The sequence below is a fragment of the Vombatus ursinus genome, unplaced genomic scaffold, assembly GCF_900497805.2.
Source record: "Vombatus ursinus unplaced genomic scaffold, bare-nosed wombat genome assembly UNPS02009835.1, whole genome shotgun sequence".
Taxonomy (NCBI): domain Eukaryota; kingdom Metazoa; phylum Chordata; class Mammalia; order Diprotodontia; family Vombatidae; genus Vombatus; species Vombatus ursinus.
In genome coordinates, this window is record NW_020949613.1 from 636,662 (window position 1) to 664,337 (window position 27,676).

General features: G+C 38.3%; 1 protein-coding gene across 1 annotated transcript; it reads left to right on the forward strand.

The window, feature by feature from the left end:
- The first annotated feature begins 2,636 nt into the window (after nt 1-2,636).
- FBXO9 (F-box protein 9) lies at nt 2,637-27,676 on the forward strand. The gene is made up of 13 exons (XM_027852928.1): nt 2,637-2,670; nt 7,662-7,745; nt 8,689-8,847; nt 10,021-10,078; nt 19,066-19,165; nt 20,705-20,835; nt 21,734-21,848; nt 23,081-23,199; nt 23,443-23,533; nt 24,490-24,585; nt 24,728-24,821; nt 26,711-26,862; nt 27,561-27,676. Exons 1-13 carry the CDS (start codon nt 2,668-2,670, stop codon nt 27,568-27,570), a joined length of 1,212 nt encoding a protein of 403 aa, XP_027708729.1. The 5' UTR covers nt 2,637-2,667; the 3' UTR covers nt 27,571-27,676.

Here is a 27,676-nt window from a genome sequence, read left to right on the forward strand (position 1 = left end):
AAAATCATTTTACTAGCTGTATAGAGAATAGATTGGAACAGGAGTGGGACTTGAGTCAAGAAGATCAATTAGGAGGCCTTCAAATGGATACATGACCTAGACATGTAATAATAGCAAGTAATCATTTGTAGCATTTACTGTGTGCCAGACACTGTACTAAATAAAAGGTTACATCATGAGCAAATTGAAGGAAGGAGGAAACCATTACCTTCCAGATCCATGTATATGGGAAGAATTCATCACCAAACAAAGGATAGAGAGGATCAGAAAAGATAAAATGGATAATTTCGGTTAAATAAAACTTAGAAGTTACAAATCCAATGCAACTAAAATTAGAATGGAAACAATTAAATGAGGAGAGTGGGAATCTTTGAGGCAAGTTTTTCTGATGCAAGTCTAATTTCCAAAATGTATAAAGAACTGAGTCAAATTTCTAAGAATGATATTCCTCTACTGAAAAATGGCCAAAGGATATTAATAGGCAGTTCTAAAGGGAAGAGATCCAAGATATCTATAGGCATATGAAAAAATACTCCCAATCACTAATAATTGGAGAAATGCAAATGAAAGTTGCTCTGATATTCTACCTCACAACCATCAGATTGGCATAGCTGACAAAAAAGAAAAATGATAAATGTTGGAAGGGGCATGGGAAAACAAATCCATTAATACTCATTTGGTGGAGCTGTGAATTGTTCAGCTATTCTGGAAAGCACTTTAGAGCTATATTCCAGCCATTGGAAAGAATTTTTGAACAATGCTCCAAAAATTAGTAAACTTCACATGCCCTTTGACCCAGTGACATCACTACTAGGTTTATACCTTTGATCTCTTGATTGAAGAAGAAAAATATAGCAGCTTTTTTTTTAATAGTGGCAAAGAACTGGAAACTAAAGGGGGTGCCCATCAATTGGGGAATGGTTGAACATACTGAGGCATATGAATACAAGAAGGAAGTTTTCAGAGAAACCTGGGAAGATTTATACAAACCAATGCAAATGGAAGTGAACAGAACAAGGAAAACTTTATACTATAACAACATTGTAAAAACAACTTTGAAAGACTGAAAAACCCTGATTAATACAATGATCAAGCATGATTCCAAAGGACTGATAAGAAAAATGCTATCCAACTCCACACATTGAAGTGATGAACTAAATATGCAAAATATATACTTTTCTTTGACATGGCCAATATGGGAAATCTGTTTTGATTGACAATGTGTATTTATTACAAGAGTTTTGTTTTCCTTTTTTTTTCTCCAGTGGCAGAGGAGGTGGTAAAAATTAATTCAAAATAAAATAGCAACAGAAAAGGTTATTGCAATAGCGCAGGAGAGAGATAACAATAGCCTGAACTGAGGTGGTGGCTGATGAGTATAGAGCAGAAGTGTCAAACTTGTGATCTACAGGTTGCATTTACCAGAACCAGATTAAAATGTAATTGGGGAACATTTAATATATTAAATAAAAATACAATACAACATAGAAGAATGTTAATTTGTGGTTTTCTAATATGCAGCCCACAAGTATCCAGTTCTATCTGAGTTTGACACCACTAGTATAGAGAATAGTACTGCCTGCCTGACCTCTGTACAAAGAGAATTATGGACTGCTTGCTGGACTTAACAGCCTCTACCTGCCCGAATGCTGGATACACCGATTCAGGCTTCCTGAGCGCTGAACGCACTGCCTCCCTGCCTGTATGCTGAACACATCAGCGCTCTGCCTGCCTCAGTGATGGACACACTAACTCCCTCTGTGTGCTGGATACGCTGACTGCCAGCCTTCCTTGGTGATGGACGCACTGCCCTGTGAGCTGGGTACGCTGACGGCCAGCCTTCCTCGGTGATGGACGCACTGCCCTGTGTGCTGGGTGCGCTGACTGCCGCCTTCATTGGTGATGGACGCACTGCCAGCCTTCCTCGGTGATGGACGCACTGCTCTGTGAGCTGGGTATGCTGACTGCCAGCCTTCCTTGGTGATGGACGCACTGCCTTCCTGTGCACTGGTCTCCCTGCCTGCCTGCATGCCGGGCACACGGCCTCCCAGCCTACCCGCTGGCCTGAGTGCGCGGCGCCGGACGCGCTCTGCCTGCCAGGGACGCACGGCTGGACGTCGGCCGGCCCGCCTGGCTCCTCCCGCCCGCACCTGTTTCTGCGGCTGCCGCCTCGCGGGGGTCGGGCGGGGGGGTGGTGGAGGACTCTCGGGCCGCCCGCACTGGGCATGCTCAGAGCGCCCGGCGCAGTTTTCGGCGGCTGTGTAGGCAGCTCGGGAGCAGAGCCGTGACCGCGCGCTGGCCCGACTGACAGACGCCGCACGTCCCCGGGTAGGCCCCGCCGCGCCTCGGCTGGCCGTGGGCGTCCCCCCAGCCAGGCCCCGCCGCCCTCCGGTCCGCCTGCCCGCGCCGCCCCCGGCCCGCCCCAGCCCGGCCGGCCGCGCTCTGGCGCCCTGCTCCGGGAAGATGGCTGCCGTCCGCCGGGCCCGCAGTCACTGCCGCTGCCTGGTGCGCTTCTCCGACCGAGAACTCTGCTAAGCCAGGCGGGCCGGAGGAGGGAGAAGAGACCGAGCCGCGACACCGCGCCCCTGGCAGGGAGAGGGGCCGGGCCCGCCCGACGCGGGGAGCCAGCCCCCCGCAGCCGCCGCCGCCGCCGCCGCCGCAGCCAGCATGGTAATTGAGCCTGAACGCGGCGGGGGGTCGGGGGGGGGCGGACCCGCGGCGGGGGTTAAGAGGGGACCTCTCTCTCAGCCCCACCTCGGGGTTGGTGGGAGGGGGACGCAGCTCCCAGCCCAGTGTCTGGCCCGTCCTAGGAGCTTACTTCATGCATGTTGACTTAATGGGAGTGAAAAAAGTGGGCTGGATCCCTCCCACCCGCTCTTACTCTGTCAGTCAACAAGCATTCTAGGAAGGAAAGAAACATTTATTAAGCGCCTACTTATTAAGTGCTGGGCACTTTACAACTCATTTGATCCTCGCAAACAACTCTTAGAGGTAGGTGCTGCTGTTGTCCCCATTTTACAGATGAGGAAAACTGAGGCAGGCTAGTGAAACGAAGTTGCTCAGTGTCACGCAGCCAGCTAGCAAGGGACTGAAGCTGAATACGCACCAGGACCTGAATCTTACCACAGCCCCTCCCACCTCCCTGCCCTGGCAACCTGTGGATTCCCATCACTCCTTTCCCTCACCTCTTCCAGGCAGTAAGTAAATAGTTACCCATATCCTGAAATTCCAGAGGCTGCGTTTTTTGTTGGTTAACATTCAGCCTCCCTCCTCACCAAACCCCCAAATGACAGCTCAGGGATTACCTAATTAAAGTGAGCCCGTGGGAAAATTTCAGAGAGAAACTCAGACTTTAGAGCATTTGTTACTTTGGTCTTCTCTGGGAAGTCAGATTAAACTTTCAGTTCACTTTCTAGCTCATGGGCATCCTCTGGTTGCCTTTTTTGGAGTCGGGAATTTCAGGGAGCGAGTCCTCCCTGTGGACAAGGCAAGAAGCCCCGGGAATAGCAGCAGCCTGGGCGTTGGGGGGGGGGACGACTTTGGGTAGGCTGTTGTGGTTGATCGCTTTACTTGTTGAAATTTGGGGGAAGGCTTCTGACGGGCAAGAAAGAGCCCAGGCTGGTGGCGTGGGCTGTGTCCTTCCAGGTGGACCACGTTGTAACTAGGCTTCAAGAGCTTGACAGCTGGGCATCCTATGGTACTGTTGCATGCGTGGACATGGAGTTTGCCATCTATGCAGTCAGCTTTCATAGAATCATAGGATTCAGAGCTGAAAGGGAGCCTGGAGACCAAGACCAGGTGTCCTTAACCTTTTCTGAGTCATGTTCCCCTTTGGTAGTCTGGTGACACTTAGAGACCCCATTCTCAGAATAATATTTTCATATGCATAAAACAAAATGCATAGAATTACAAAAGAAACCAATTATGCTGAAATAGGTATTGAAGTATTTTTAAAAAACAAGTTCTTGGACCTGAACCTATCCTTTCATTTTATAGATGAGGAAACAGGGGCCAGAGATATGAAATGTATCTCTGGTAACAAATAAATTGCCAATTTAAGTAGCTAAATTTATGTTTTCAATTTATAGTTTTAGCAACCAAGGAATGGTCCCAAACTAAGTGGCTCAATTGCTGGTTGATGGCTCAATTGCTGGTTGATAGCTCCTGCCAACTTTGGCTCTCTGTTTTCTATTTCCCCTAATAGTGCAAGGAAAAATATTCTGACTTGCTGTAAATGCATAAGGGGCTCCATTAGCATGCTGTAAATGTAAATTATTCCTGTGATTCTCCCCCCCATATCATTATAAATTATTTAAATTAGTTTGAGGATAGTGGGAAAAGTATTAGATTGGAAAGTTTTCAAAGCAGAATGCCTTTCCCAAGTCTTATCTTTTAGGGAAGGATGTTGGGAAAATAGACGTATTCAAAAGAAAGATAATATGAAAGTTGAATACAGCATTGTCACGAGATACCATCACAAGTCTTTGAGTTCCTTGAGTTAACCAGTCTCTTGTTACACCTACCATTTTATACTTCACTCGGGAGTTAAGAGGGAGGATGTTGAAGGGAATGGAAGATAGAAGAATGGGAACTGGGGAGGATAGATGGTTATTAAAAGTACTACCAGGCTTGATTATGGTGCAGGAGATATTCAGGTCAGGTTTAAAGTGTTCTCTTTGAGCCTTTCCAAAGGAAACTGTAGACCCTTCCTGACTTTAATTTAAATGTCTAAATGAAGTTGGGTATCAGTGTTTGATGAAAACTTGCTAGCGTTTGTCTTTCTCCCTATCCCACACTTATTCTTTCTTTCTTTGAAAACTGAAAAATTAAACTTGCTTTTAAACTTGGGAATTGATTCTTAGGACCAAAGCAACTTTGTTGAGCTCTGATGTGTTTTTTAACTCCATAACAATTTACTATTGAGGGAACAGTTCCTTTCCTCATGATTTTTTTTCTGAAAACTCCTGAAAGTCTTAGCTCAAGACTTAAACGTTTACTGTGTTAGTGAAAGGCTAGTAAAGTCTGGTCACTGAAGATAAGAGAGAAAGGAAGAAGTCTTCTATATTTATTTGTAAAGTAGTGCTGCAGGTTGAGGATACTGCACATTAGAAAAAAAGTAGTGAAAATATGACTGATGCAAAATTATCTTCATTGCGTTTTCTAAGCCATTATAAGGAAACTCAAATCTAGCTAAAATTTAGTACCATACCTTACTGTCTTTAGAACATTACATTAAACTTCAGTTGTGTATTTGTTCCTGGTAACCATAAAAGGAAGACACAAGGCAATTTCCTTGGTTGCCACAGTTTTTATGTGACTGACCACATTCAGTGTTGAGCAAATTCCTTTTCCATTAATGTAGTAACTAACAGTTTAACTTGTGGAGAATCTCATAAGAGCTCAGTTTTATTGGTAGTTGTGGAAGAAAAGTCTGGGAGATACATCCTTATCTGATGTGGGGGGGAAGAACTTTTTTGTGTTCTCTGTTATTCACTAAAGCAACACACAGATATTAGTTGTTCTTTTTAGAATTATTCTTGATAATAGCAGTCTAGTTGTACTCCACATTATGCAAATCTAATATAGGAAAACCTGGATTGAAAAATAAAATGAGTGGTAGTTAATATTAGCAAATTGTCACTTTACAAAATAATTTACTATAGCCCCATTAAAGAATTAACTTGGCCAATACATTTGAAAAATAATCCAGTTGGTAGAAATTAAAATCACACATTTTTAGGAATATGCCCTTATGGAAAACAAGCAATCTGTATAATAATTCATGTAGTGATTTAAAGTTTTACAGGGTGTTTTATTTCAACAATTTCATGTGGCAGGCTCTTCAAATATTTCCATTTTACGGTTGTAGAAACTTAATGCTTAGGGAAGTTCTGACTTGCCTATGAGCAAACACCTAATAAGCTTCAGAGCCAGGATATAAACACAGGTGTCCTTACTCTGCAAGTCTATCTCTCTTTCAACTATGCCACACCATCAGATACTTGAATGAAATAGTCTAATTTATTCTCAAACCAACTTGCAAATTAGCCTTTTTTTTTTTAATCTACTGAGAACAAAACTGATACATAGTATTTTCTGAGTCAAGTTCCTTGGAGTAACTCATGGAGAATTTGTCTGGATGTCAGAAACTACTTCATTTTCATGCAACACTACTAGTAATTTAAAAATAAAAATTTTTTTTTAGGACTTTCTGCATCCTAGACACTAATTTTTGAGTCTTGTTTCTATTTCAGCTGGACTTAAAACCTTGTGTTCTGGTTACCTGCTATTGTAACTTGTACAATACACTATAAAGTATTCCTTGCCAAATATAACAAACAAACCAAAGATATTTATGTAAAAAAACGGAAGCTCTCTCATAATAGGAAAAGTTGGTAGTTCACAGCAGGATGTAATGAAGGAGCAAGTTTCCCATTTATTGTCAACTGGCATTCTTTGGGTGAGGATACATTTCTTTTTTTATCTAAATCCTTTGGAAAGGACAGAAACTGAAAAGGGAGTTTATAAAGTTACAAAACCAGAGTATAATTAAATACAATGTAATGTTCACTTTTAATAGCAGTTTCTTGGTAGGAAATACCTTGGCCACTAGAGAGTCTCAGATGGGAAGTTGTGGGAGAGAGATGAAATTCAGAACAGTGCTTGTTAACAACATTGTTAAAAGTATAGTGGTAGACAAAAAAAAAGTATAGTAGTAGAGGAGGTGGAAACCATTGCTGAAAATGAGATCATAGAATTATTGGTGATACATTAATTCTCAGGATCCTTATTTGTTATTGAGCACAATCTAATAATTAACAAGTGTTCATTAAACACCTCCATGTCAGGCACTGTGCTGGTGCTCTTGATACAAAGATGCAAATCAGACAATCCCTTAGTCAAAGTTCTCAGGAACCCTGCATTCTATTGGGATAAACAGCATCTGTGTTTTATAGGGTCAGGGATGGGACATGGAGCCATGATTTAATTGAAGTGGGACCTCAGATGAGGAAGCTCTCTCTACCGATGCAGGGGACACCTGCATTTTCTAGTCATAGAGGATTGCCTAGAGCAGGAGAGGTTGTGACTTGCCTAGGGTCATGTGGTAGAGGTGGGACTGAAACCCATTTCTTCTTGCCTTTGAGAGCATGCTGGTTTGAGACATCTATATGTACATGCGGAAGAAATGTAAAGTAATTGGGAACCAGGAGGAAGAGGCAGTAGCAGCAGCTAGTAAGATCAGGAAGGTCTTCATGTAGAAGGTGGTGAGTGAACTGAACTTTGAAGGAAAGTAAGGATTCAGAATATACTGTGTATAGAATAGCAGGAAGACCAGAGAATGTGAAGGGGAGAAATGTATAGTAATTCTGGAAAGATAGTAACAATAATAATTATAATAGTTAACTTTTATATAACAGTTTAAGGTTTGCAGAGTGGTTTACCAAATTTATTGTCCAGTTTGAAGGTAGATTGGAACCCAGTTCTGAAGGGCTTTAAATGCTAGAGGACCTTGAACAGAAAGTCCCATGTTGACTGTATGAAAATGAGTATGTTGTTACAGTTGGACTGGGATTGTTTTTGGTGAAATTATTTTCAACAAGTCTGTCCCAAACATGTTAAGGTCAGACTCTTAATTTGAAATGCCTACATTTTCCTCTCAGGCAGAAGCTGAAGATGATTGTCGCTCTGATTCCAAAAGAGCTGAAGATGATGAAAATACAAGTCCTGAAGAAGCTAACCTGCAGGTATGTCATTCATTGGTTCCAGGAAGCAAAATTGAGTACGTACTGTCACATGCTAAGCACTGAGCGGTTACAAAGATTAAGGCACAATACCTGTCAAGGCATTTATAATTCTATTACTATTTTTACATTGCACACTTAGTTCTTTTTCGTTGTCTTTGGAAATAAAGAACTGCAGAATCTTACAGTTGGAAGGCACTTTGAGATGATCAACTCTAGCTTCTTGATTTTATAGGTGACCAGTTTGAGGCCTCCATATATAATACAAAATGGCGGACCATAAGTCTGAAAACCTGGTTGTTCACATTTGCAGTGTGGTCTCCTTTTCTTTTTTTAGTTGTAAGTTTTTTAAAATTGCTTCATAGTTTGTATTTTGGATTTTTCCCCCCTGTGAAAGTAAGAGTCGCCATGTGTAGCTTTTTGTGTACTATAAAAAAACTTTAAACCAGGAAAAATTTTGATCATCCCAAAGAATTTTTACCAGTGCTTTTGTGTCAGAGAGATGTTGACTGATGTATATGAATATCAGAAGGCTACCATTGAGTAGTCCTTATTCTGTAAGTTATTTTTACAAATCTTACAATTTTGGCTTATCTATAGTTTCTTTGGAGTATTGTACTCATTTATTTTGGGCCCTGTCCCATGTACTAATTCACATAGTTTATTTCAAGTTGCTTGAAATTGAAAATTCTAAAGTAGAGTTGTTATACATATTTTATTGGTGAAATAAATTTTGTAATTTGGCGGACTTAATTCTTGCCTTCTGTTCTTGTAATATTAGGCTTAAAAATAAATATAGGTGTTAAAGATCTATTTATAATTTTACAGTTTATTTAAAATTTTACAGTTTTAAAATATTAAAAATATTACAGTTTCAGAGTCATGCTGCTCACTTTTTTAAAAATCTAAAATTACATTAACGATGAATTTAAACACTTTTTCTTAGGCACAGCTCCAGATGTTCCGAGCTCAGTGGATGTTTGAACTTGCTCCTGGTGTAGGTTCCAGTGGTTTGGAAACTCGATCATCCAGGGGATCAACAAGAGGGCCTTTAGTGAAGGCCGCAGATACCAAAGGAAAGCAAGACCAGGCAAAAGAGGAAAAGGTAGGGACGGTGGGCCTTTTCTGTTTCAAGATCCTGACTGTTCAGACTGATAATGGGTAGTCACTTATGTTTTCTCCGAATTTTGAGGTTATTCAATTAGATGAGCCTTGCCTCCCTTGAAGTAAATCAGTTTCTTCAGTGAATGTGAATTCGGAAAGATCTTGTTGATCAAAGTAAAGTCAGTTTATCAATTTCTAATTTCTTCCATGTCAGAATAATTTGACAGTTTATATCTATCAGATTAGCTGACTTTCTCAGGCTGAATTGGATGTTACCAACATCGTATCCTTTGTTGGGCTCCTCGGCCTTTCCATGACTGTGGATGGCACTACTTTCTATTTACTTTTCATCTTAAGGTCTTATTTTCAGTATCAAGTGTGTCCCTTGGTCTTGACAGTATAGGGTATCCCAGAAGTCTTAGTGCATTTTTCAAGCTTTAATAGCTTAAAGAATACACTGAGACTTCTGAAACAGCTTGTATCAAGGTCCAGTGAGCTCGTGAACTCAGGCACATCAGTGTCTATTTGAAAAGAAAGAATTAATTTGTCCAAATATTAACTTGTTTTCCAAGAATATATATTACATTTCTTTCTTGTGAGGAAGCCAAAAGATGAAGTAGAGCAAGTTTAGGGTAATTTCTTTTCCTCTTTTGCTCTGTTATTATGTCCCTGTGAGGTATCGTTTTGAAAACCTTCAGCTCGAAATTGGTTCAAGTTCTTTAAAATGAAGCAGTTAGGTATGGTGCAGTGGATAGGGCGCAAGGCTTGGAGTCAGGAAGCCCTGAGTTCCAAGCAGCCTCAGACATTTATTCGCTATGCGACCCTGTTCAGATCACATGACCTCTGCCTCAGTTTCCTCATCTGTTAAATGGGGATGATAATAATAGCACCTACTTCACAGTGTTGTTGTAAAGTTCAAATAGCTAAAGCATATGTAAGCTGTTTTACAAACCATAAAACAATAATAACTAAAAATGCTAGCTGTTATTAAAATAAAAGAAGCAGACATGTCATTGTCTCATAATTTTTTTCCATGTCTATGAATTCTAACCTGTATGTCCAAATAAATTTCCCTTAATATTTAAATAATTTGTCAGTGCCATGATGAGTGAAAATTTACATCTTTGGCTTTGCAGTATTTTTTTTTAAGTTAAATCTTTCCGTGTTTTTACAGGCTAGAGAACTGTTCCTGAAAGCAGTGGAAGAAGAGCAGAATGGAGCTCTCTACGAAGGTAAAATGCTCTGTCTAGACTGATACTGATTAAATACATAATTACAGCATTGCTCACTAGCAGCCTTTTGTTGTTGCATGCTTTTTGTCATAAGAATAAATTTGATGAGGTACAGAGGGGGAAGAATTTGAAGTCAAGAACAGTTGGGTTCAAGTCATATTTCTGACACATGACCACAGGCAAAGCCATGAACCTCTCAGTGCTTTGTAAAGCTCTCTAGGACTCTTTAAGTTACAGATAAATTGCTGATTTGCATTAGAGGAAGGCGTTTCCACACTGGAACTCTCCTATACCAGTGAAGCCTCCAGTCTAGATCTTCCCTTCTATTTACTCCTTATGTTTAAAGTCTTTTTTTTGTGTTTTTATTGATATTGTCAGTAAAAGTGTTGGTGCCAGAACAAACTGGTAGCAGAACCGTAAAGTTTTGGAACCAATGAAGGTTTAATGAAAGAACAAAAAGACAAGGCTTATAGAGGTAGATTGGGGATGGGGCATCTCTTGATTGGATGGGGCTTGTTGCTTGGGCTTGGGGATGAGATGGGGGGAGTGTAAGAACTATTTATTACCTGTAACAAGGAATGAAAAAGAGGGGAAGAACCAGTTCATCAAAACTAGCCAATATGCTAGCCCAGTCTAACAGTAAACATAGTGTTCCACACCATTGTCTCCCATGTTTAATCATTATAATCATGCAGTGTCTAGTTTTGGTTTTGTGCTTTCCGTTTACATTGTTGGAGTCATCTTATATTTTCCCAGTCTTGCTTTTCTTTGCATTGGTTCTCTGTATTCATATTCATTGTTTCTTATGGTACAATAATCCACTGCCTTCTTGGAACTCAGTTTGTTTAGTCATTTTCCAGTTGGTGGGCACGTGCTTGGTTTCATATTCTTGGCCACCATAAAAAGTACTGCTAGACATATTTTGGTGGATGTATAGTTTGTTTTTTGTTTTTTTGTCTGGGACCTCCTTGGAGTATATACCTAGCAGTGGAATCTCTGAGTTAAGGGATATGCTGATTTTAGCCTCTTCCTTTGTGTAATTTCGAGTCCATTTCCGAACGGTTGGACCAGTTCACAGCTTTAGCAACAGTGTGTTACTGGACTGGTCTTTTCACACCTCTTCCAACATTGAGTGTTCCTATCTTTTGTCATGTTTTCCGGTTTGCTGGCAAAGTAAAATCTCAAGGTTGTTTTGATTTGTGTTTCTCTTAGCATTGGTGACTTAAAGCACTCATTTATATCTATATGGTTGTTAATAGTTTGCAGTTCTTCTAGAAATAATTTTTGTTTGTATGTTTTCACTACTTATCTATTGAGAAATGGAAAATTGCAGTTTTTTAATGTGGCTTTTTAAAGCTACGTGTATTTTAAATAGATTTTATTTTATTTCCTTTTTTTGGGCAAGGCAGTTGGGGTTAAGTGACTTGCTTAGAGTCACATGGCTAGTAAGTATTACGTGTCTAAGCCCAGATTTGAATTTGGGTCCTCATAACTCCATTGCCGATACTCTATTCACTGTGCCACCTAGTTGCCTTTTTAAATAGATTTAGAAGCCAGGAAGAGATTATTGAAATTAGTAAGCTTCTTTAGGGCTGGAATGGTATATTTCTTTTTTCCTTTTTTCTTTTAATTTTTTAAAAATTTATTTATTTTTAGTTTTCAACATTCACTTCCACAAGATTTTGAGTTCCAGATTTTCTCCACATCTCGTCCCTTCCCTCACCCCATGATGGCAAGCATTCTGAATACCCCTTCCCCTAATCTGCCCTCCCTTCTATCTCTCCCCCTCTTTTTTTATCCCCTTCCCTTCCTATTTTCCTGTAGGGCGGGATGGATTTCTATACCCCACTTCCTGTATTTCTGATTTCCCAGTTGCATGTGAAAATAATTTTTTTAACATGTGTTTTTAAAACTTTGGATTCCAAATTTTCTCCCTTCCTCCCTCCTCACCCATGCTCATTGAAAAGGCAAGCAACTCGATACAGGTTATACATGTGTAGTCATGCAAAACACTTCCATAATGGTTATGTTGTGAAAAACTAAGTATATTTCCCTTCATCCTATCCTGCCCCCCATTTATTCTATTCTCTCTTTTGACCCTGACCCTCCTGAGAAGTGTTTGCTTCTGATTACCCCCTCCCCCAATCTGCCCTCCTCTCTATCATCCCCCCGCTCTTTTGTCCCCTTCCCCCCCCATTTTCCTATAGAGTAAGATAGACTTCCATACCCAATTGAGTATGTATGTTATTCCCTGCATAAGCCAAATCCTATGAGAATAAGATTCACCGGAATGGCATATTTCTATAAGAGGTCGTGTAGTAGAAAGAGCAATAGAACGTGTTTGAATCCTGCCTCTCTCACTTGGTGGATTTATAGACTTTAAAGTAGGAAAGAACCTTAAACAACATCTGGTCCAGGGGTTCTTAACCATTTTTGTGTATCATAGATCCATTGGAAGCAGTCTGGCAAAGCCTATGGATCCCTTTTCAGAATAATCTTTTTTAAATGCATAAAATAAAATTTTTAGGATTACAAAAGAATGTAGTTATTAAAATACTAAGAAAACAAGTTCATGGATCCCAGGTTGGGAGGCCTTGAGAGGTTAAGTGACACAGGTATTAAGTAGGTGAGCTGGCAATTAAACTGAGACCCTTTAATTCCATATCTAGTGAGTGCTTAGTTACGATGTCATATTATCTTATTTGTCTCTGACATTTAGTAGCCATGTGACCATGCCAACTCACATCACCTCTCAGTTCCTTTATATGAAATGGGAAAAATAATAATAATAATTGCCACCACTTAACTCATAGATTGTGAGGAAAGTATTTTGTAAAATAAAGCATCAGAAACTTTCATTATCATTATTGTGTTCCTTCACACAGGCTTTTCACCATGCCTAAGGCATATCCCTCCTCATCGCTGCTTCTCAGCATACTTATTTTCCTCAAGGATCACCTCAGGTGCCACCTCCCTGGCAGAACCTTTTTGGTTTTGGCTTTATGTCTCTAGCCCCCTATGCCTTATGCCTTCATAGTTACTTCATAATAAATGCTTCATAAATAGTTGTTGGATTTTAATATAATCCTCATTAATAGGGCAAGAGGCATCATGATATATGAGGAAGAGAGCTGACTTTTAAGTCAGGAAGACCTGGGATTCGAGTTTCATCTCCAACATTTATTGACCATGTGAACCTAGGCAAGTCCCTTATTTTCTCAGGAACCAGAGTGGCTCTCTGAGACTGTAAGTTGTGGAAAAGGTATATATTTGCTTCAGTAAAGGAGATTCTGAACTGGGACTTGTCACACCAATCATTGCCTCATTTAAAAAAAAATTAATAAATACCGATTGAATTTTGATCCTATAACTAGTTATTTGATAGTGCAGTGATGATATGCCATGGATGTACTTACTGGATGAGAAAAAGAACAGCGACCTCAGTGCATGATAGTGAATAAATATGTACTCCATCATTTCTGAAGGCTAATAAATGCTTTTTGATTGACATAAACGGAAATTGTGATACATCAAACCCAATATTCATTTTCACAAAAAAATACTGATCGAAAATTCCTAAGTAAAGGCTTTAAAACATAACTATAATATCTAAAGAAGTAATACAGTTATTTAAGACCAAGAGCCATTCCCTAATACATAGATAAGTGGTGAAAAGTTATAGTTTTCAAAAGAAACGCATTCAATGGCCATATAAAAGATGTCTCTAAATCCCTGATAATGAGGCAAATTTAAAAAACTCTGGGGTTTCACTCACATCTATAGTATGGCAAAGTTTTTTTTTTTAAATTGAAAATGAAAACTAAGCAAAGTTACAGTGTCTATATAAAGACACTAATACGTTGTTGGTGGAATTGTGAATTGGTTTGCCTGTTCTGGAAAACAAATTGGAATTATGTGATAAATGTAACTAAACTGTCCCTTTGAGCTAGTGATCCTGGTACTAGGCATTATTTACTCCTGCGAGGTCAGAGACAGAAAGAAAATTCCAATATTTACCAGAATATTCATAGTACCAGACTGAATCTTTTCATTTAGCAAAGAAAAACTTTTAACAAGTATTTATTAAGGGCTTTGTGCCAGGTATTGTGCTAAAAGCCAAGGATAACCACACACATTCTCCCCCTCACCCAAAAAAAAGAAAAAAAAAAAAAGGCAAAACACAGTCCATGACCTCAAGGAGCTCAAATTCTAATGGGGAGGTAACATGCAAACAACTGTGTACCTGCAAGATGAATACAGTGTAAACAAGAGGTCAGAGCAAAGGCATTAGCAGCGGGGGAGACCAGGAAGGGCCTCTTGGATAAGGTGGGGGAGGTTTGAGCAGAGTCTAGAAGGAAGCCAGGAGAACCCAGAGGCAAAGGCGAGGGCATAGCATTCCAGGCATGGGGGTCTGCCTGTGAAAAGACACAGAGTTAGGAGTGTTGGGGGGGAGCAACAGTGAGAAGGCCAGAGTTGCTCGATCATAGAGTTCATGGAGGGTTGTAAAAGTGAAGAAGACTGGCAAGGTAGGAAGGAGTCAGGTTATGAAGAGATCTAAAAGCCAAATCTAGGCTTTTATATTTGATCCTGCAGGTAGTAGGGAAGCCACTGGAGTTTCTGAAGGGAGTGGAAAGGCAGTGAAATAGTCAGGTCTATGCTCTAGGAAGATGACTTGGGCAGCTGAGAGGAGGGACTGGAGTGGAGGAAGACTTGAGGCAGGAGGACCACCCAGGAGGCTCTTGCAGTAGACCCAGGCATAAGGTAAAGAGAGGTTGGCTCAGGGTGGTGGTTGTATGAGTGCAAAGGAGACATTGGAGTGATATTGTGACCATAGAAATGATAAGACTTGGCAATGGATTGGATGTAGGATGTAGGACGTGAGGAGTAGAAGATGACAACAGGGTCTTATGTCGTGACCACATCCGAAAAAGGACAGTGATCTGCCCTAATAGTTTCCCACCTCTCTGCCAGGAGGAGGGAAGTATGTTTCAGAATCTGTTCTGCAGGACCATCATTTTTTAGTTACTCAGATCATCTTCCTCTTAGGGATCTTTTCATTTATACTGTTGTAATCATTATATAGTTCTTTTAGCTTTCATATTTTATTTCACTCTGCATGGGAATTTTTTTTTTCTGTTTCTCTGAATTCCTCATATTCTTAATTTCTTAGTGCACAGTAATGTTCTGTTACATTCATGTACGGTAGTTTTTTCATCTGTTACTCATTTGATGGCTACCTATATTATTTCCAGTTCTTTGCTATCACAAAATGCTGATATGAACATTTTTGTATTTATTGGACCTTTCTTTTTGTCTCTTACTCCCTTGGGGGTAGCAGGGAGCATTTGGGGCTCACTGAGTTAGAGGGGATGAATAGTTCCATTTTTCATGCATAATTCAAAATTTATAATCCAAAGGCATTGAGCCAATTCACAGTTCTACCAATAGTGGATTAGTATACCACCTGTCTTGACACATCACTGACAGTTCCCTTTTTTTCATCTTTGCCAACTTGCAGGCCATGAGGTACAACCTGAGAGTTGTTTTAATTTGTATTCCTCTCACTGTTAGTAATCCTAGACCATGTTTTCACATGGCCATTTGTGGTTTACAGTTCTTAATTTGAAAACTAGTCTTATGCTTTCAGAGAACTGGAAACAAAGTAGGAGTGAGGCTGGTAATGGAATGGCAGAACACACTAGTTTATAAATGTGTTGGTATATTATTGGACAGTAAGAATTGATGAATTTCAGGAATCCAGAGAAATATGGAAAGATTTGCGTGAACTGGTGCAGAAAAATAAACAGAACCATAAAGAACAATATACAAAATGATTCAAATCAAAAGAACACTAAAAGAAAGCCAGATTCTGAGTAATTATAATGAACAGTCTTGGACCTAGAGAAGAGACAACAAAAAATAGACCATAGTGTGGTAGATGGAGCACTGGATTTGAAGTTCGTTAGACTTGGGTTTGACTCCTGCCTCAGAACTTTGGTAGCTAATGGAATCCTGGGCAGTTCATTTAATATGTTTGAGCCTCAGTTTCTTCAACTGTAAAATGATGGAATTGGACTTGATGGCCTCTAAATTCTCTTCCAGTTCTATTGTGTGATCCCTTAGTAGCTGTGTGACTCTAGGTAAGTGTCATTGTAACCTCTCTGAGTCTCAATTTCCTAATCTATAAAATGAAGGGTTGGATTTGATGACCTCCAGGTTCAGCTTGGGTCTTCCAGCCCTAAGTCCGTGATTCTGTGATTTCCCTCCTTATAACAGAGAGGTGGGAGATTAAAGGGAAAGACTGTTGCATTAATTGGTAGAATTGTCATTGTGTCAGTTGTGGAAGAAAATCAATACTCTGCATTTCATTTTTTAAAAATAAGCTTTTATTGATATCACTTGTTTTTATATATTGCCAGAATTTCTCCCGCTGTCCCTTTTCCTCTCCCTCCAAGAGAGCTATCCCATATTGTAAAAATTTTTAAGGTGGAAAAAAAGAAAAAGAGAAAAAAACCAGTAAAACTAATTTATACTTTGAAAAAGCCCAAAAATATATGCAGTGTGCCATACACATGAACTTCTGCATGTGTGCAAAGGAGTGGCCTGGAGGCCAGGGGTATTGTGAGGATTAAATGAAATAATAGGTGTTGAGCACTTTGCAAACCTTAAAGCTATACAGATGCCAGTTATCATTATTACTGTTGTTAACCTGATAATTGTCAATCATTAAGTCACCAAGCCTCCAGTCTGGTGATGACTTCATTCCTTGAGCATTCTACTGCACTCCTACTGAGCTCAAGCAATGTTTATTGAGCAATACAGGGCTTCCACATTTATCTTTTATTGGATTGTTTTTTTTTTTTGTTACAAAGGAGAGTTCACTTCTAATGTTGGACAAAATTAAATGTTTAGCAGTTCAAATAACAGCCTGGCAGGTGGGTGAAGTGGGATTTTATGTACATACACTTTAAAATTTAATCGGTATTAACATTTTCTTAAGACTAGACAATCAGCACAGTAAATCAAACCCTGATTTGTAGCATTGCTGATTTCTAAGGTATAAATGATCATACTGAAAATTTGACAAGGTTCTGGGACATCCGCTGTGTAAGAATGTCTTCCCATATTTCTTCTTTGGAGCCGTCCTTATGCTTTGTAATTTTGCAACTGTACTCTGCCACATATCCTCTTTCCCTCCCCTATACCCCCAGTTAATTGTCTTCTATTTTTAACATGAATTCTGAATTTTTAAAGCACAGCTGAGATCTTAGTATCATTAGATTCCACAGTTATTTTTCGTCAGGTAGTTTTTCTTTGTAACAAGGGATGGTTCAATTCTAGGGGGTGGTGTGAGCTGTATTCAGAAAGGACAATATAAAAACAAAAGGAATCAGTAAAATTTATCTTAAAATTTAAAAGAAATTTTAAAAAGAAAAAATGAGACCTTTGCACTTTTGCAAATAGGCTATATAGTAGGATGAGTAGAGGAAAGATACACTTTTGTCAGGGATAGTTAGAAAAATATGTATGTTGACATGTGGGATAGAGGGTGGTTTCCTTGAACTCACTGCATACTATTGCTTTTGAAAAGGTTTAGATGAGGAGGGAGAACATTCCTCGAAAGGGAGGCAGACAATGAAAATGCTTGGAGTCAGGAGATGGAGCATCTTGTTTGAGGAACAGGAGGTCAATGTCACTGGATTCCAAGAGTACATGGGAGGGTATAAAGTATAAGAAGACCGTAAAGAGGAAAGGGGAGTAGGTTATGAAGAGCTTTGAGGACAAGCTAGAGGATTTTCTATTTCATCCTGGAGGCAATAGTGAGAGTAGTAGTTATTGAGTAGTGGTGAGATACACAGACTTGTGCTTTAGGAAAATCACTTTGGCAGCTGAATAGAAGATGGATTGGAGAGAGGGCCTCGAAACAGACAGACCCACCAGCCGGCTGTCTGAGTGGTGTGAGTGTGAGGAGGGCCTGACCCAAGTAGTAGCACATACCAGAGGAAGAGAGGAGGATTATGCAAGGGATGTAGCAGAGGTGAAATCAGCAAGCCTTGGCAAAAGATTGGGTGGGGGCAGGGGGATGACAGGGAAGAGTCCAGGGGTATAAATTTTTAAAATGCAGTGAATAATTAGGAATAGAAGAATAAGTAATTTTTAAAAGCCCTCAGGCTTCTATTACTCCAGCAGCAGTCAGCTGGTGGTTCCTTTAATTTAACTCCTTGCTTGTGATGGTAAGGAAAAGTACATTCTCCTTAGATAGTTCTTAGCTGACAGTAGTGCTGTCCCTCTTTGATTATTTCTTATTTATCCTATATATAGCTTGTTTGTATATTTGTTGTCTGCATCTTCTCCCTCATTAGATTTTGAGCTCCTCAGTGCCAGGGACTGTCTTCTGGTTTTTGGTTTTGTTTTTTTTTTAATTCCCAGGCTTAGCCTAGTGCCTGGCACAAAGTAGGCACTTAATAATAAATACTCATTGACTGACTGACCTGAGTAGCAGCAATTGCTGTTTCAAAGCTCCCCAAAAATGTGGCGTAGGGAAATACTCAGGGGAAGTTAGTGAAAAGATGGATTTCAAATCCAGCAAATGTTTACTGGGTATCTCCTGTTGTGCTAGATGTTTGTGGGAACTGGTTATAAAATATGCTTGGTTCCAGGTCCCAAAGAATTTGCATTTTAGTAAGGAGGAACAAAATTGTGTAAGTATTTTAATAAGTATTACTGTAAGTAAATACTTTAAGTTAAAAGTTCACGTGATTTACCAGCTTTAGGAAGAAGAGGACGTATATTTATTAACAGTTAGCTTTATAATAATCTTGGTTACTGTGAACTGCCTGTAAAACAAAAATAAATCATTCAGAATTACTACATTTAAAAAAAGGGATTTTTGGTGTGCCTAAAGAAAGTCACCAAATTAAGCCACCTTTAACGTGAAACAAATGACAAGATGTGTTTAATTAATTTCATTTTATTTCTTCTTTTAGCCATCAAGTTTTATCGTAGGGCTATGCAGCTTGTACCTGATATAGAGTTCAAGATTACTTACACCCGGTCTCCAGATGGTGATGGTGTTGGAAATAACTAGTGAGTATATAATTAGATCTATTCTATGGCATAAAGACTGATAAACTTAAGCATTTTTGCCCAGTTGATGAAATGTATAATAACAGAATGGTAGTAATTATGTAGTTTCAACCACATTATGTTTAGATCAACAACATTTTAGAAATATTTGAAGAATGAAAATTTGGTGCATAACATTGAAATAAAAATTCTAAACAAATTGTTTGACTTTGCCCAAAATTGGTGATTGAGAAATATTTTGTTATTAAAAGTAAGCTATCCAAAAGGATTACACTGAATGACTTTTAAACTTTTAAAATCCCTTTGTTTTAAATAGTACTTAATTTAACTAGAGAAAGACTGAAATATAATCAAACAGGCTTTAAAACATTAATTTAAACCAATACCTCCAATTCACTTTCTTCCTTCTACCTGGAATGCCCTTACTTCTGACTCTACTTGTTCAGTTCCTTCCATCCTTCCAAGACCCAGTTCAGGTGCCATTCTTTCCCTGCTTCATATACTTATTATATATTTTATATTTTTAATCTATTTATTATATACTTAGTTATATACTTTATTATAGGGATATCTGCATCAGTTTATTTGTTGAATATAATATAGAAATACTCCTCCATCTTCCCTTTAAAATAAACTTTTAATGCTATGAAAAGTATTTAAGAACTGATCTCTTTTCTTAAAGAGAATTGATAAGTTCTCTGTTTTTTCTTACAAAAATTTTCAGAAAATAGCACTTAAGTTTGCATAATAATTATATTTCATATTTATGTAGCACTTAAAACAGTTTGTGAAGTGTTTTCCTTACAACAATGCTTCAGGGTTGGTAGTGTAATTGTTATTATCTTTATTTTGTAGTTAAGGAAACTGGTTCCTTACCTTAACTTGCCCTTCTTGGACAAAAAGCCCTTCCTGGCTCTCTAATTCTTCTGAACTATCAAGTTCTTCTGAACCTTTTGTTAAGTTTTTTTATCTTCGTAGCTAACTACATTAGGGAAAGAAGACAAAATGTTGAAAGTTGTTTGCACTGGTAGATGACTTAAAAGCCCTTCTTAAATTTTCCAGTTGACTCTCTTCCTTTACTGAAGGTGGATGAAATTAGGACATATCTGTTAGGAAACTCTTAGAAAGTGAGCTGCCACCTGTGTATTACATCTCTATTAGATTTCATATTTTCTTTCAAGAAGGACTTGATACATAAACCACCTCAACCATATGATTTTAAAACTTTTGGTTTTTGAAGTTACCTTTTCTACTTAGGTCATGAAGCCGATGTTCTACTCAAAAATAAAACTAAACTCTTCATTAAATCCTGAACATCTGTTAGAAAACACTCCAAACCTCTTGGAATCAGAGTGGGCATTATTAAGCTTCCTTTTTCTAAAGGCCAAGTATGAAACCCTTTGCAAATCAGGAGAAGTCTATCACCCCATTGCCTTTCTTATATTGGGAGAGCTCAGAAAGGGCAATTCTCAATATACAGGTATACAGATTAAAGTGTTTACTTCATTTGTTTTTCTCCTTTCCTCTTTCCCGCCCCAGTATGGAGGATAATGATGATGATAGCAAAATGGCTGATTTATTGTCCTACTTCCAGCAGCAACTCACTTTTCAGGAACCCATGCTCAAACTTTGTCAGCCTGAGCTTGACACCAGTCAAACTCACATTTCAGGTATGAAATTTTGGATGCTATAACTTCACAAGAAATACTTTTTACTTAAGATGCATTATAAGTGTTAGTTGTTCTGGCCTGCAGTATAGGAAGAAATGTTAATTCCTGAATATGTGTTTTTGACAATTAAAATTTAAAAATTCTGATGTAGCGTTTGTATTGGTGATATTTCTGGTTTGGGGGGGGAGAATGTAAAAATTCATAAGTTAGGTGTTTGAGTCAGGATTGTATATTGTAATGGAACTAGGAGACTTAGAAGGGATTCAGGGACCTTATATACCAGCAAATGTATACAGAAATTTGGGAATAGTGTGAATGATTAAAAATGTTTATATTTTATTTGCTTGAAGCAAATGTGTTAAATTTGCCGTGGGAATTTATGGATCCAGAAGGCAATTGAAAATTTTCAGGCAAGTGGAAAAGATTTAATAGGACATATTTTGTTGCTGTCAAAAGCAAAATAGATTAGACATGGAGGCAGGTCTGTAATACTTATTCCTGTATTTAGACAATTCCCTGTATCTACTGTGCTATCATGCATCATAAGATATTTAGGGTGGGGCAGGGAAAGGGTTTTGGGTAATATATGAAGATATCTGCTTTCTTTAGTGGAGCCTTATTTTAGTTCCGAACTTCAAACAAAACATTGTTTCCTCCTTGAAGTAGATTGGGGTAACAAGAAGCATCTTGCTCAGAGATGTGAATTAGGTGAAGGCAAATATAACCAATTTACTATGCATAGAGAATATAGTCTTATCTGATTTTGGTTAAATAGAAACTACTGATTCATTGGTTTTATATAAAACCAGGAATAAAATAGTCATAATGATATGTAGGAAAAGACTTTTTTTTTTTTTAAAACATGATGGTCATTCTAATGATTATTTTTTGTTTGCAGTTTTGCCAATGGAAGTCCTAATGTATATTTTCCGATGGGTGGTTTCTAGTGATTTGGATCTTCGATCATTAGAACAGTTGTCTCTGGTGTGCAGAGGATTCTATATTTGTGCCAGGTATTTACTTTTTGAAGCAATTTACTCAGTAGCCAAATGACATACAGTTGAGGGAAGGCTAGTTGTACAGTTTAATAAAGTGGTGTGCTCAAAATTCTTAGTGTCGTTGAAAGAGTACTGGATTTGAATACTGAATCTATCTGAATCTGTATGACTTTGAGCAAGTCTAGGCTTTAGTTTCATCATCTGTAAAATGGGATTGGATTACATAATGTCAAAGACCTCTTCCAGTTCTAAATCTCATGAACTCCATGTAACAGTGTTCCAAATAAGGCTATAGTACAGTTTTCTGATGGGATTTGTGTAGCCTAATTATTCAGTAAGATAAATGTAACTTCATCTGTTTTCATGTAGAATAGTGTGCTACTTTTCAGTGGGTAGTTTGCATGCCAACCAAATTAATTTAGGAAAGAAATGTTTTTGAGAAATCTTACTTGTACCATTATTTTTTATCGCTTGGTACACTTCTTTCTTTGTTTCAGGTGATACATATCAATTAATTTAGTAAATATTTTATCAGTAGTGGTTTACATTAGATCAGAGCAAACCACTAACTCTGTGTGTGTGTGTGTGTGTGTGTGTGTGTGTGTGTGTGTGTAAATAGGGTTAACTGTTAAGGTTTTAATATTTTGCTGCCTACTTGTGTCAAGCATACGGATATTTTGACACCTGAAATAGGAAGAAATTTTCAGGGGTAAATTTTGGGTTTTTTTAGAATAAGTTTTTAATATTTTAAAATTTGTATCAGTTTCTTCATTTTACCATTGAATCTGAAATAATTCTGTATTTCAGTGGATTTCTATGGCGTAATTTAACCATCATTAAGCACTTGTGTTGCCACTTAATTTTTGAAGAACTTAGCACTCTTGTATTGTTTTAATTTCTTCTTATAGAGAACAGTACTGTAGGGGTGGAATAGAAAGGAGAAATTTTCATTAGAACGGTTTTTTTGTATTTATCTCACCATGTAAAAAGCAGTTAAAGCATAGTCCTTAGAGAAATATAACGGCTAAATAAAAACTGTAAAAAGAGTTTCAGAAATTAGCATTGTTAGTTGTTGACCCCCATAGCTGCATGCTGTCATTTCAGTCAAAAAGCAGTAAATTTAAAGTTAGGTAGAGACTTATTTATCCCTTTGCAGTACTATAACTGATATATTTCTCTATGTCTCCAAGTAGTGGGACTTATTCCATTCAGTATAATGAAGCTGGACATGTGCTCTAATTATCTAGGGACCCTGAAATCTGGCGTTTAGCCTGCTTGAAAGTTTGGGGCAGAAGTTGTATTAAACTTGTTCCTTACACCTCCTGGAGAGAGATGTTTTTAGAACGGCCCCGTGTTCGGTTTGATGGTAAGTTAAGCTTTTAGAAGTCAAGAAGTATGTAAAAGTAGCATGAATCTTTATTAAATACCATGTGTTTTTATTTGCTGAGATGGAATTGTAACAATCAGCATATTTAGTAGAAAATGTTTGGAGGACAAAAATGGGGCTAGAGGGACACGCATAGATTTCTCATCTTATACACAATTGTGGTTTTTAAAGTATTTTTTCTTTTTATGGCCTTGCTTTTAAGAATCTGTTCCTTTTCCATAGGAGTTTATATCAGCAAAACAACATATATTCGTCAAGGCGAACAATCACTTGATGGTTTCTATCGGGCCTGGCACCAAGTGGAATATTACAGGTACAACTGTAGTAAACTGAGTGAGTGACAAATTATATCTATCCAAGTATGATTCAGATAGGAAAATTTGTACTTGTCCAATGCAAATTGGTTTGGACTGTTTTTTCACCTTAGTTATTTGCCCAGACACCATGTTTCATACACAAAATGTCCCTGCTACCTTTATTATTATTATTATACACAGGAGCTATACTCTAAGCACTTTAGTTAGAAGTAATATTTCAATTTTTCTGGTTACTCCAAAAAGAAACATTTTGAACATTTCTCCTTGTTCATCTCTTCAGTACATGGATATAAACTTAACAGAATCTCTTTTACCTTTATTGTACTTGTTTCCCACCACCACCACCACTTGTTTACCTGTTCAAAGATCTTGTGATTTCTCTTCAATGTCTTATTCTTGAAATGTGGCTTTTTCAGTAACAAGTCGCAGTAAAACTTTCTTAGTTTGGAAATATCTATTCAAGTTGACTAGCTGCTTGACATGGATTAACAGTCTACCTATTAAAAATAATATGATGTCTTTTTCATGATTGATATTCTTTCAGTGAGTGAAGCTCAAAATTTAAGTTTTTCTTCTTAACAAAGACAAAAAGAACTTCAGTTTTTTATCATCAACTCCTAGGGCTGTCAGTAATCCTTATTTTATGCTACTCAATCAGTTGTATTTAGTCTGTGAGATAGAAGTTTTATAGATACAGAATGATTTATAGAATCAGCCAAAGTGTCCTACAGATTAGTGTATTTTTAAATATTTGGCTTCTTCAGATAGAATAATGCATCTTATTATGAAAGACACCCTTGCTTACCACCTACCTTGACGCTTTCCTCCCCCCTTAGTACCTGAAGATCTTAACATAGAAAACATAATTTGTTTAGCTTTTCCAGGTTTTATATCTTGTGTACTTGTGTCAGTAGTGTTTTGGGGTTCTCTTTTCTCTTTTTCTTAAATACAGATATATGAGATTCTTTCCCGATGGCCAAGTCATGGTGCTGACGACTCCCGAGGAGCCACAGTCCATTGTTCCTCGTTTAAGAACTAAGAATAGCAGGTTTTTATGTGTTGAGTCCTTTCATCCAATCCAAGTTACATGTTAGAGTAACTTGTTACAGAGTCCATCACTCATTGGTCTCCTTTCTCTTATGGCTTACATACATCTAAAAGCTAATTAATGGTCTTTTCTCTTATTTTAGAACTGATGCAATCCTACTTGGTCATTATCGCTTGTCCCAGGACACAGACAATCAAACCAAAGTATTTGCTGTGATAACTAAGAAAAAAGAAGAAGTAAGTGTGTGAGTCTTGTCCTTTACCAGTTTATTCTGTATTCACAGCCACCAAAGTGACTTCCTGAGCGCCCTGCAGAGCCCCCCTCTAGTATTGCCTTGGACCTGAGACCTTCCCTCACACCAGTCTCCCCCCAACACTTCGTATTTACTTTGCTTGTATTGTGTGTTAAATGTATGCGTGCATAACAAATACTTGCTGATTGATAGTCACACAAGGAAAAATCAATCATTTTCTTTCTTCAATTCAGTATTCCTTAGTGTTGTTACTTAGAAATGACTGCTTCATTAGTGACAACAAGCATACCGTTAAAAAAAAAAATAAGAATACCTCATAATTTGTATCTGAAGAGAAATGGAATGTTTTCTAAACTCTGGTCATTTTTAGGGTTTACTGTGAGTTTGGTAATTTTATGGCTAAAACCAGTTGAGTGTCTTCACTTTGTCCAGTGTTAATGTGGTGGTGGGCCCTTGGGAACAGAGGGCCACCAGGCTGCCTAACAAGGGACAAGCTGTGCCGTGTCAGAACAACAATAGGTTAAAGAGTCTCTGTCAACACTGGAATTGGGTCTATGAGTGGTCAGTGCACTTCCAGCCTAGGGGAGAGAGGAAGAGCCAATCTAAAAAAAGAGCCAATTTGACTTATCATCCTCTCAGACTATCACCCTATATCTCTCCTCCCTTTCAGAGTCAAATTCCTAGAAATAAACTGTCTGTACATGTTAGTTTACTTCATCTTTTCTCACTCCATTCTCAGCCCTTTTGTTCCTACCCTCATCATTCATTTGAAACTGGCTTTTTTTTTTTTAAGGCAATTGGGGTTAAGTGACTTGCCCAGGGTCACGCAGCTATTAAGTGTCAAGTGTTTGGTCTGAGGCCGAATTTGAACTCAGGTCCTCCTGACTTCAGGGCCGGTGCTGTATCCACTGCGCCACCTAGCTGCCCCAGAAACTGGCCTTTCTAAAGTTACCAAAAATTTCTTAATTGATAAATCTGATAAAATCTTTTCATAACCTTTAATCTTCTACCTCCCTTTAACATTTGACACTGTCAATTACCTTCTCCTCCTAGATAGTCTATTCTGCTTTCATGAGGCTGCTTGCTCTCTTGGTCTCCTACCTGTCTGACTATTCCTTAATTTTCTTTGTTGCTTACCTTAATTTTCTTTGTTGATTACCCTTTCATATTTTGCCCCCTGAATTATGGGTATGTCACAAAGCTTTGTGATGTGCCATTTTGTCTTCTTTCTCTTCTCTGTCACCTCCCATGGGCTCAATTATTTCTATGCAGATGAGGTCTAGGTATATATATCAAGCCCTAGTCTCCTGAGCTCCATTTCTGAATCACCAATTGCTTATTGGACATTTCAAACAGGATATCATGAAGGTATCTCAAACTCAGCATGTCCAAAATATAACTCCTAATTTTTGCTCCCAACCCACTCCTTTTTCTTACTTCCATCTTTCTATTGAAGGGAGACCCAAGTGTATCTTAAGTCCAGAAATAGATTGAGAGTCAGAAATCTGGGTATCAGAAGCTTAGAGGTATAGTGGAAGAAGGCTGCCTTGTATCAGGGGCCTGGGGCCCAAGTTCTTGTCATGGTTCTTCCACCAACTAGCTCTGTAAATGTCATTCCATTCCCTGAGCCTCAGTTTTTTCAGCTGAAAAAACAAAACAAAACACCTAATTCTACCCAGCCTGTGTATTTCATAGCATTTTTGTGGTGAACTAAATGAGATGTTAACTAATAAAATGCTTTGAAAAGGCACAAACTATAGACGTATGGAATTTTTAATAATGTTATCTTTGTCACTTTCACTTAAAACACTTATAGAAATAATCATTGGAGTAGAAAAGATTCTTAGGTCTTATTTACCTTTTCTTTTATAGAAACCAATTGACTACAAATATAGGTATTTTCGTCGAGTCCCTGTGCAAGAAACAGATCAAAGTTTTCATGTTGGTCTCCAACTTTGTTCCAGTGGCTATCAGAGATTCAACAAGCTTGTGTGGATACATCATTCCTGCCACATTACATACAAGTAAGCAAATGTCTTGAGTGTAATAAGGAAAAATATACATAATAAGTTTTTTTTTCTTCCCCAGGCTATCAGGTTTTGGATTCTTCATAGTAGATGAGATTCCTTGCAGGGTAGAATGATGACACTGATTTACTGTATATTGATTATTTAAATTATACAGGAAAAAAATTTTAATACTATGCTATTTCCTCCTTTTCTCCTTTGTACCTTTTAAATTTTGGTTTCTCTTCTCCCACTGCCATTTAGTTTGTTGATGGGGAATGGAAACTAGTTTTATTGTTATATTAAGCAAAGGTTAGTTCGGAACATTATTCTACTCAGAACATCAAGTAGTATATTCTCAGACCAGATATAAGTGTTTCTTGGGTTATCCACTTTTCTGAACTATGCATGCCCCAATTCCCTTTCATTAGTAGTCAACTTGAAAATATTTATTAAGCACCTACCTTGTCATCATCACTCCTCTCAAACTCTACCCATTGTGTCCTCATTGTGTCTGGAAGTGATCCTGGGTTCTCACATGTTATGCTAGTGAAGCACAAGCTCTGTTATCTCCTCCTAAGCTGGAAGGGCTTTGAGTACCAGACCATTGACAGACTATGTCTGTTATCTGAGAATCAGCCGAGTTTAAGTTCAGAGAAACTCATCACCAGAAGGTTGGCCACCAGGTGATAATTTATTATTTTTTTTGGCCACAGCATTTCATGAAGACCATCTACTAAGGCATGCGAGGGGTGGTGATCTTCAACCAGGGAAGGAGTACCCCACACCAGTGAAACTACGGATCTTTTGAAGTATGTACCCATTACTGTGC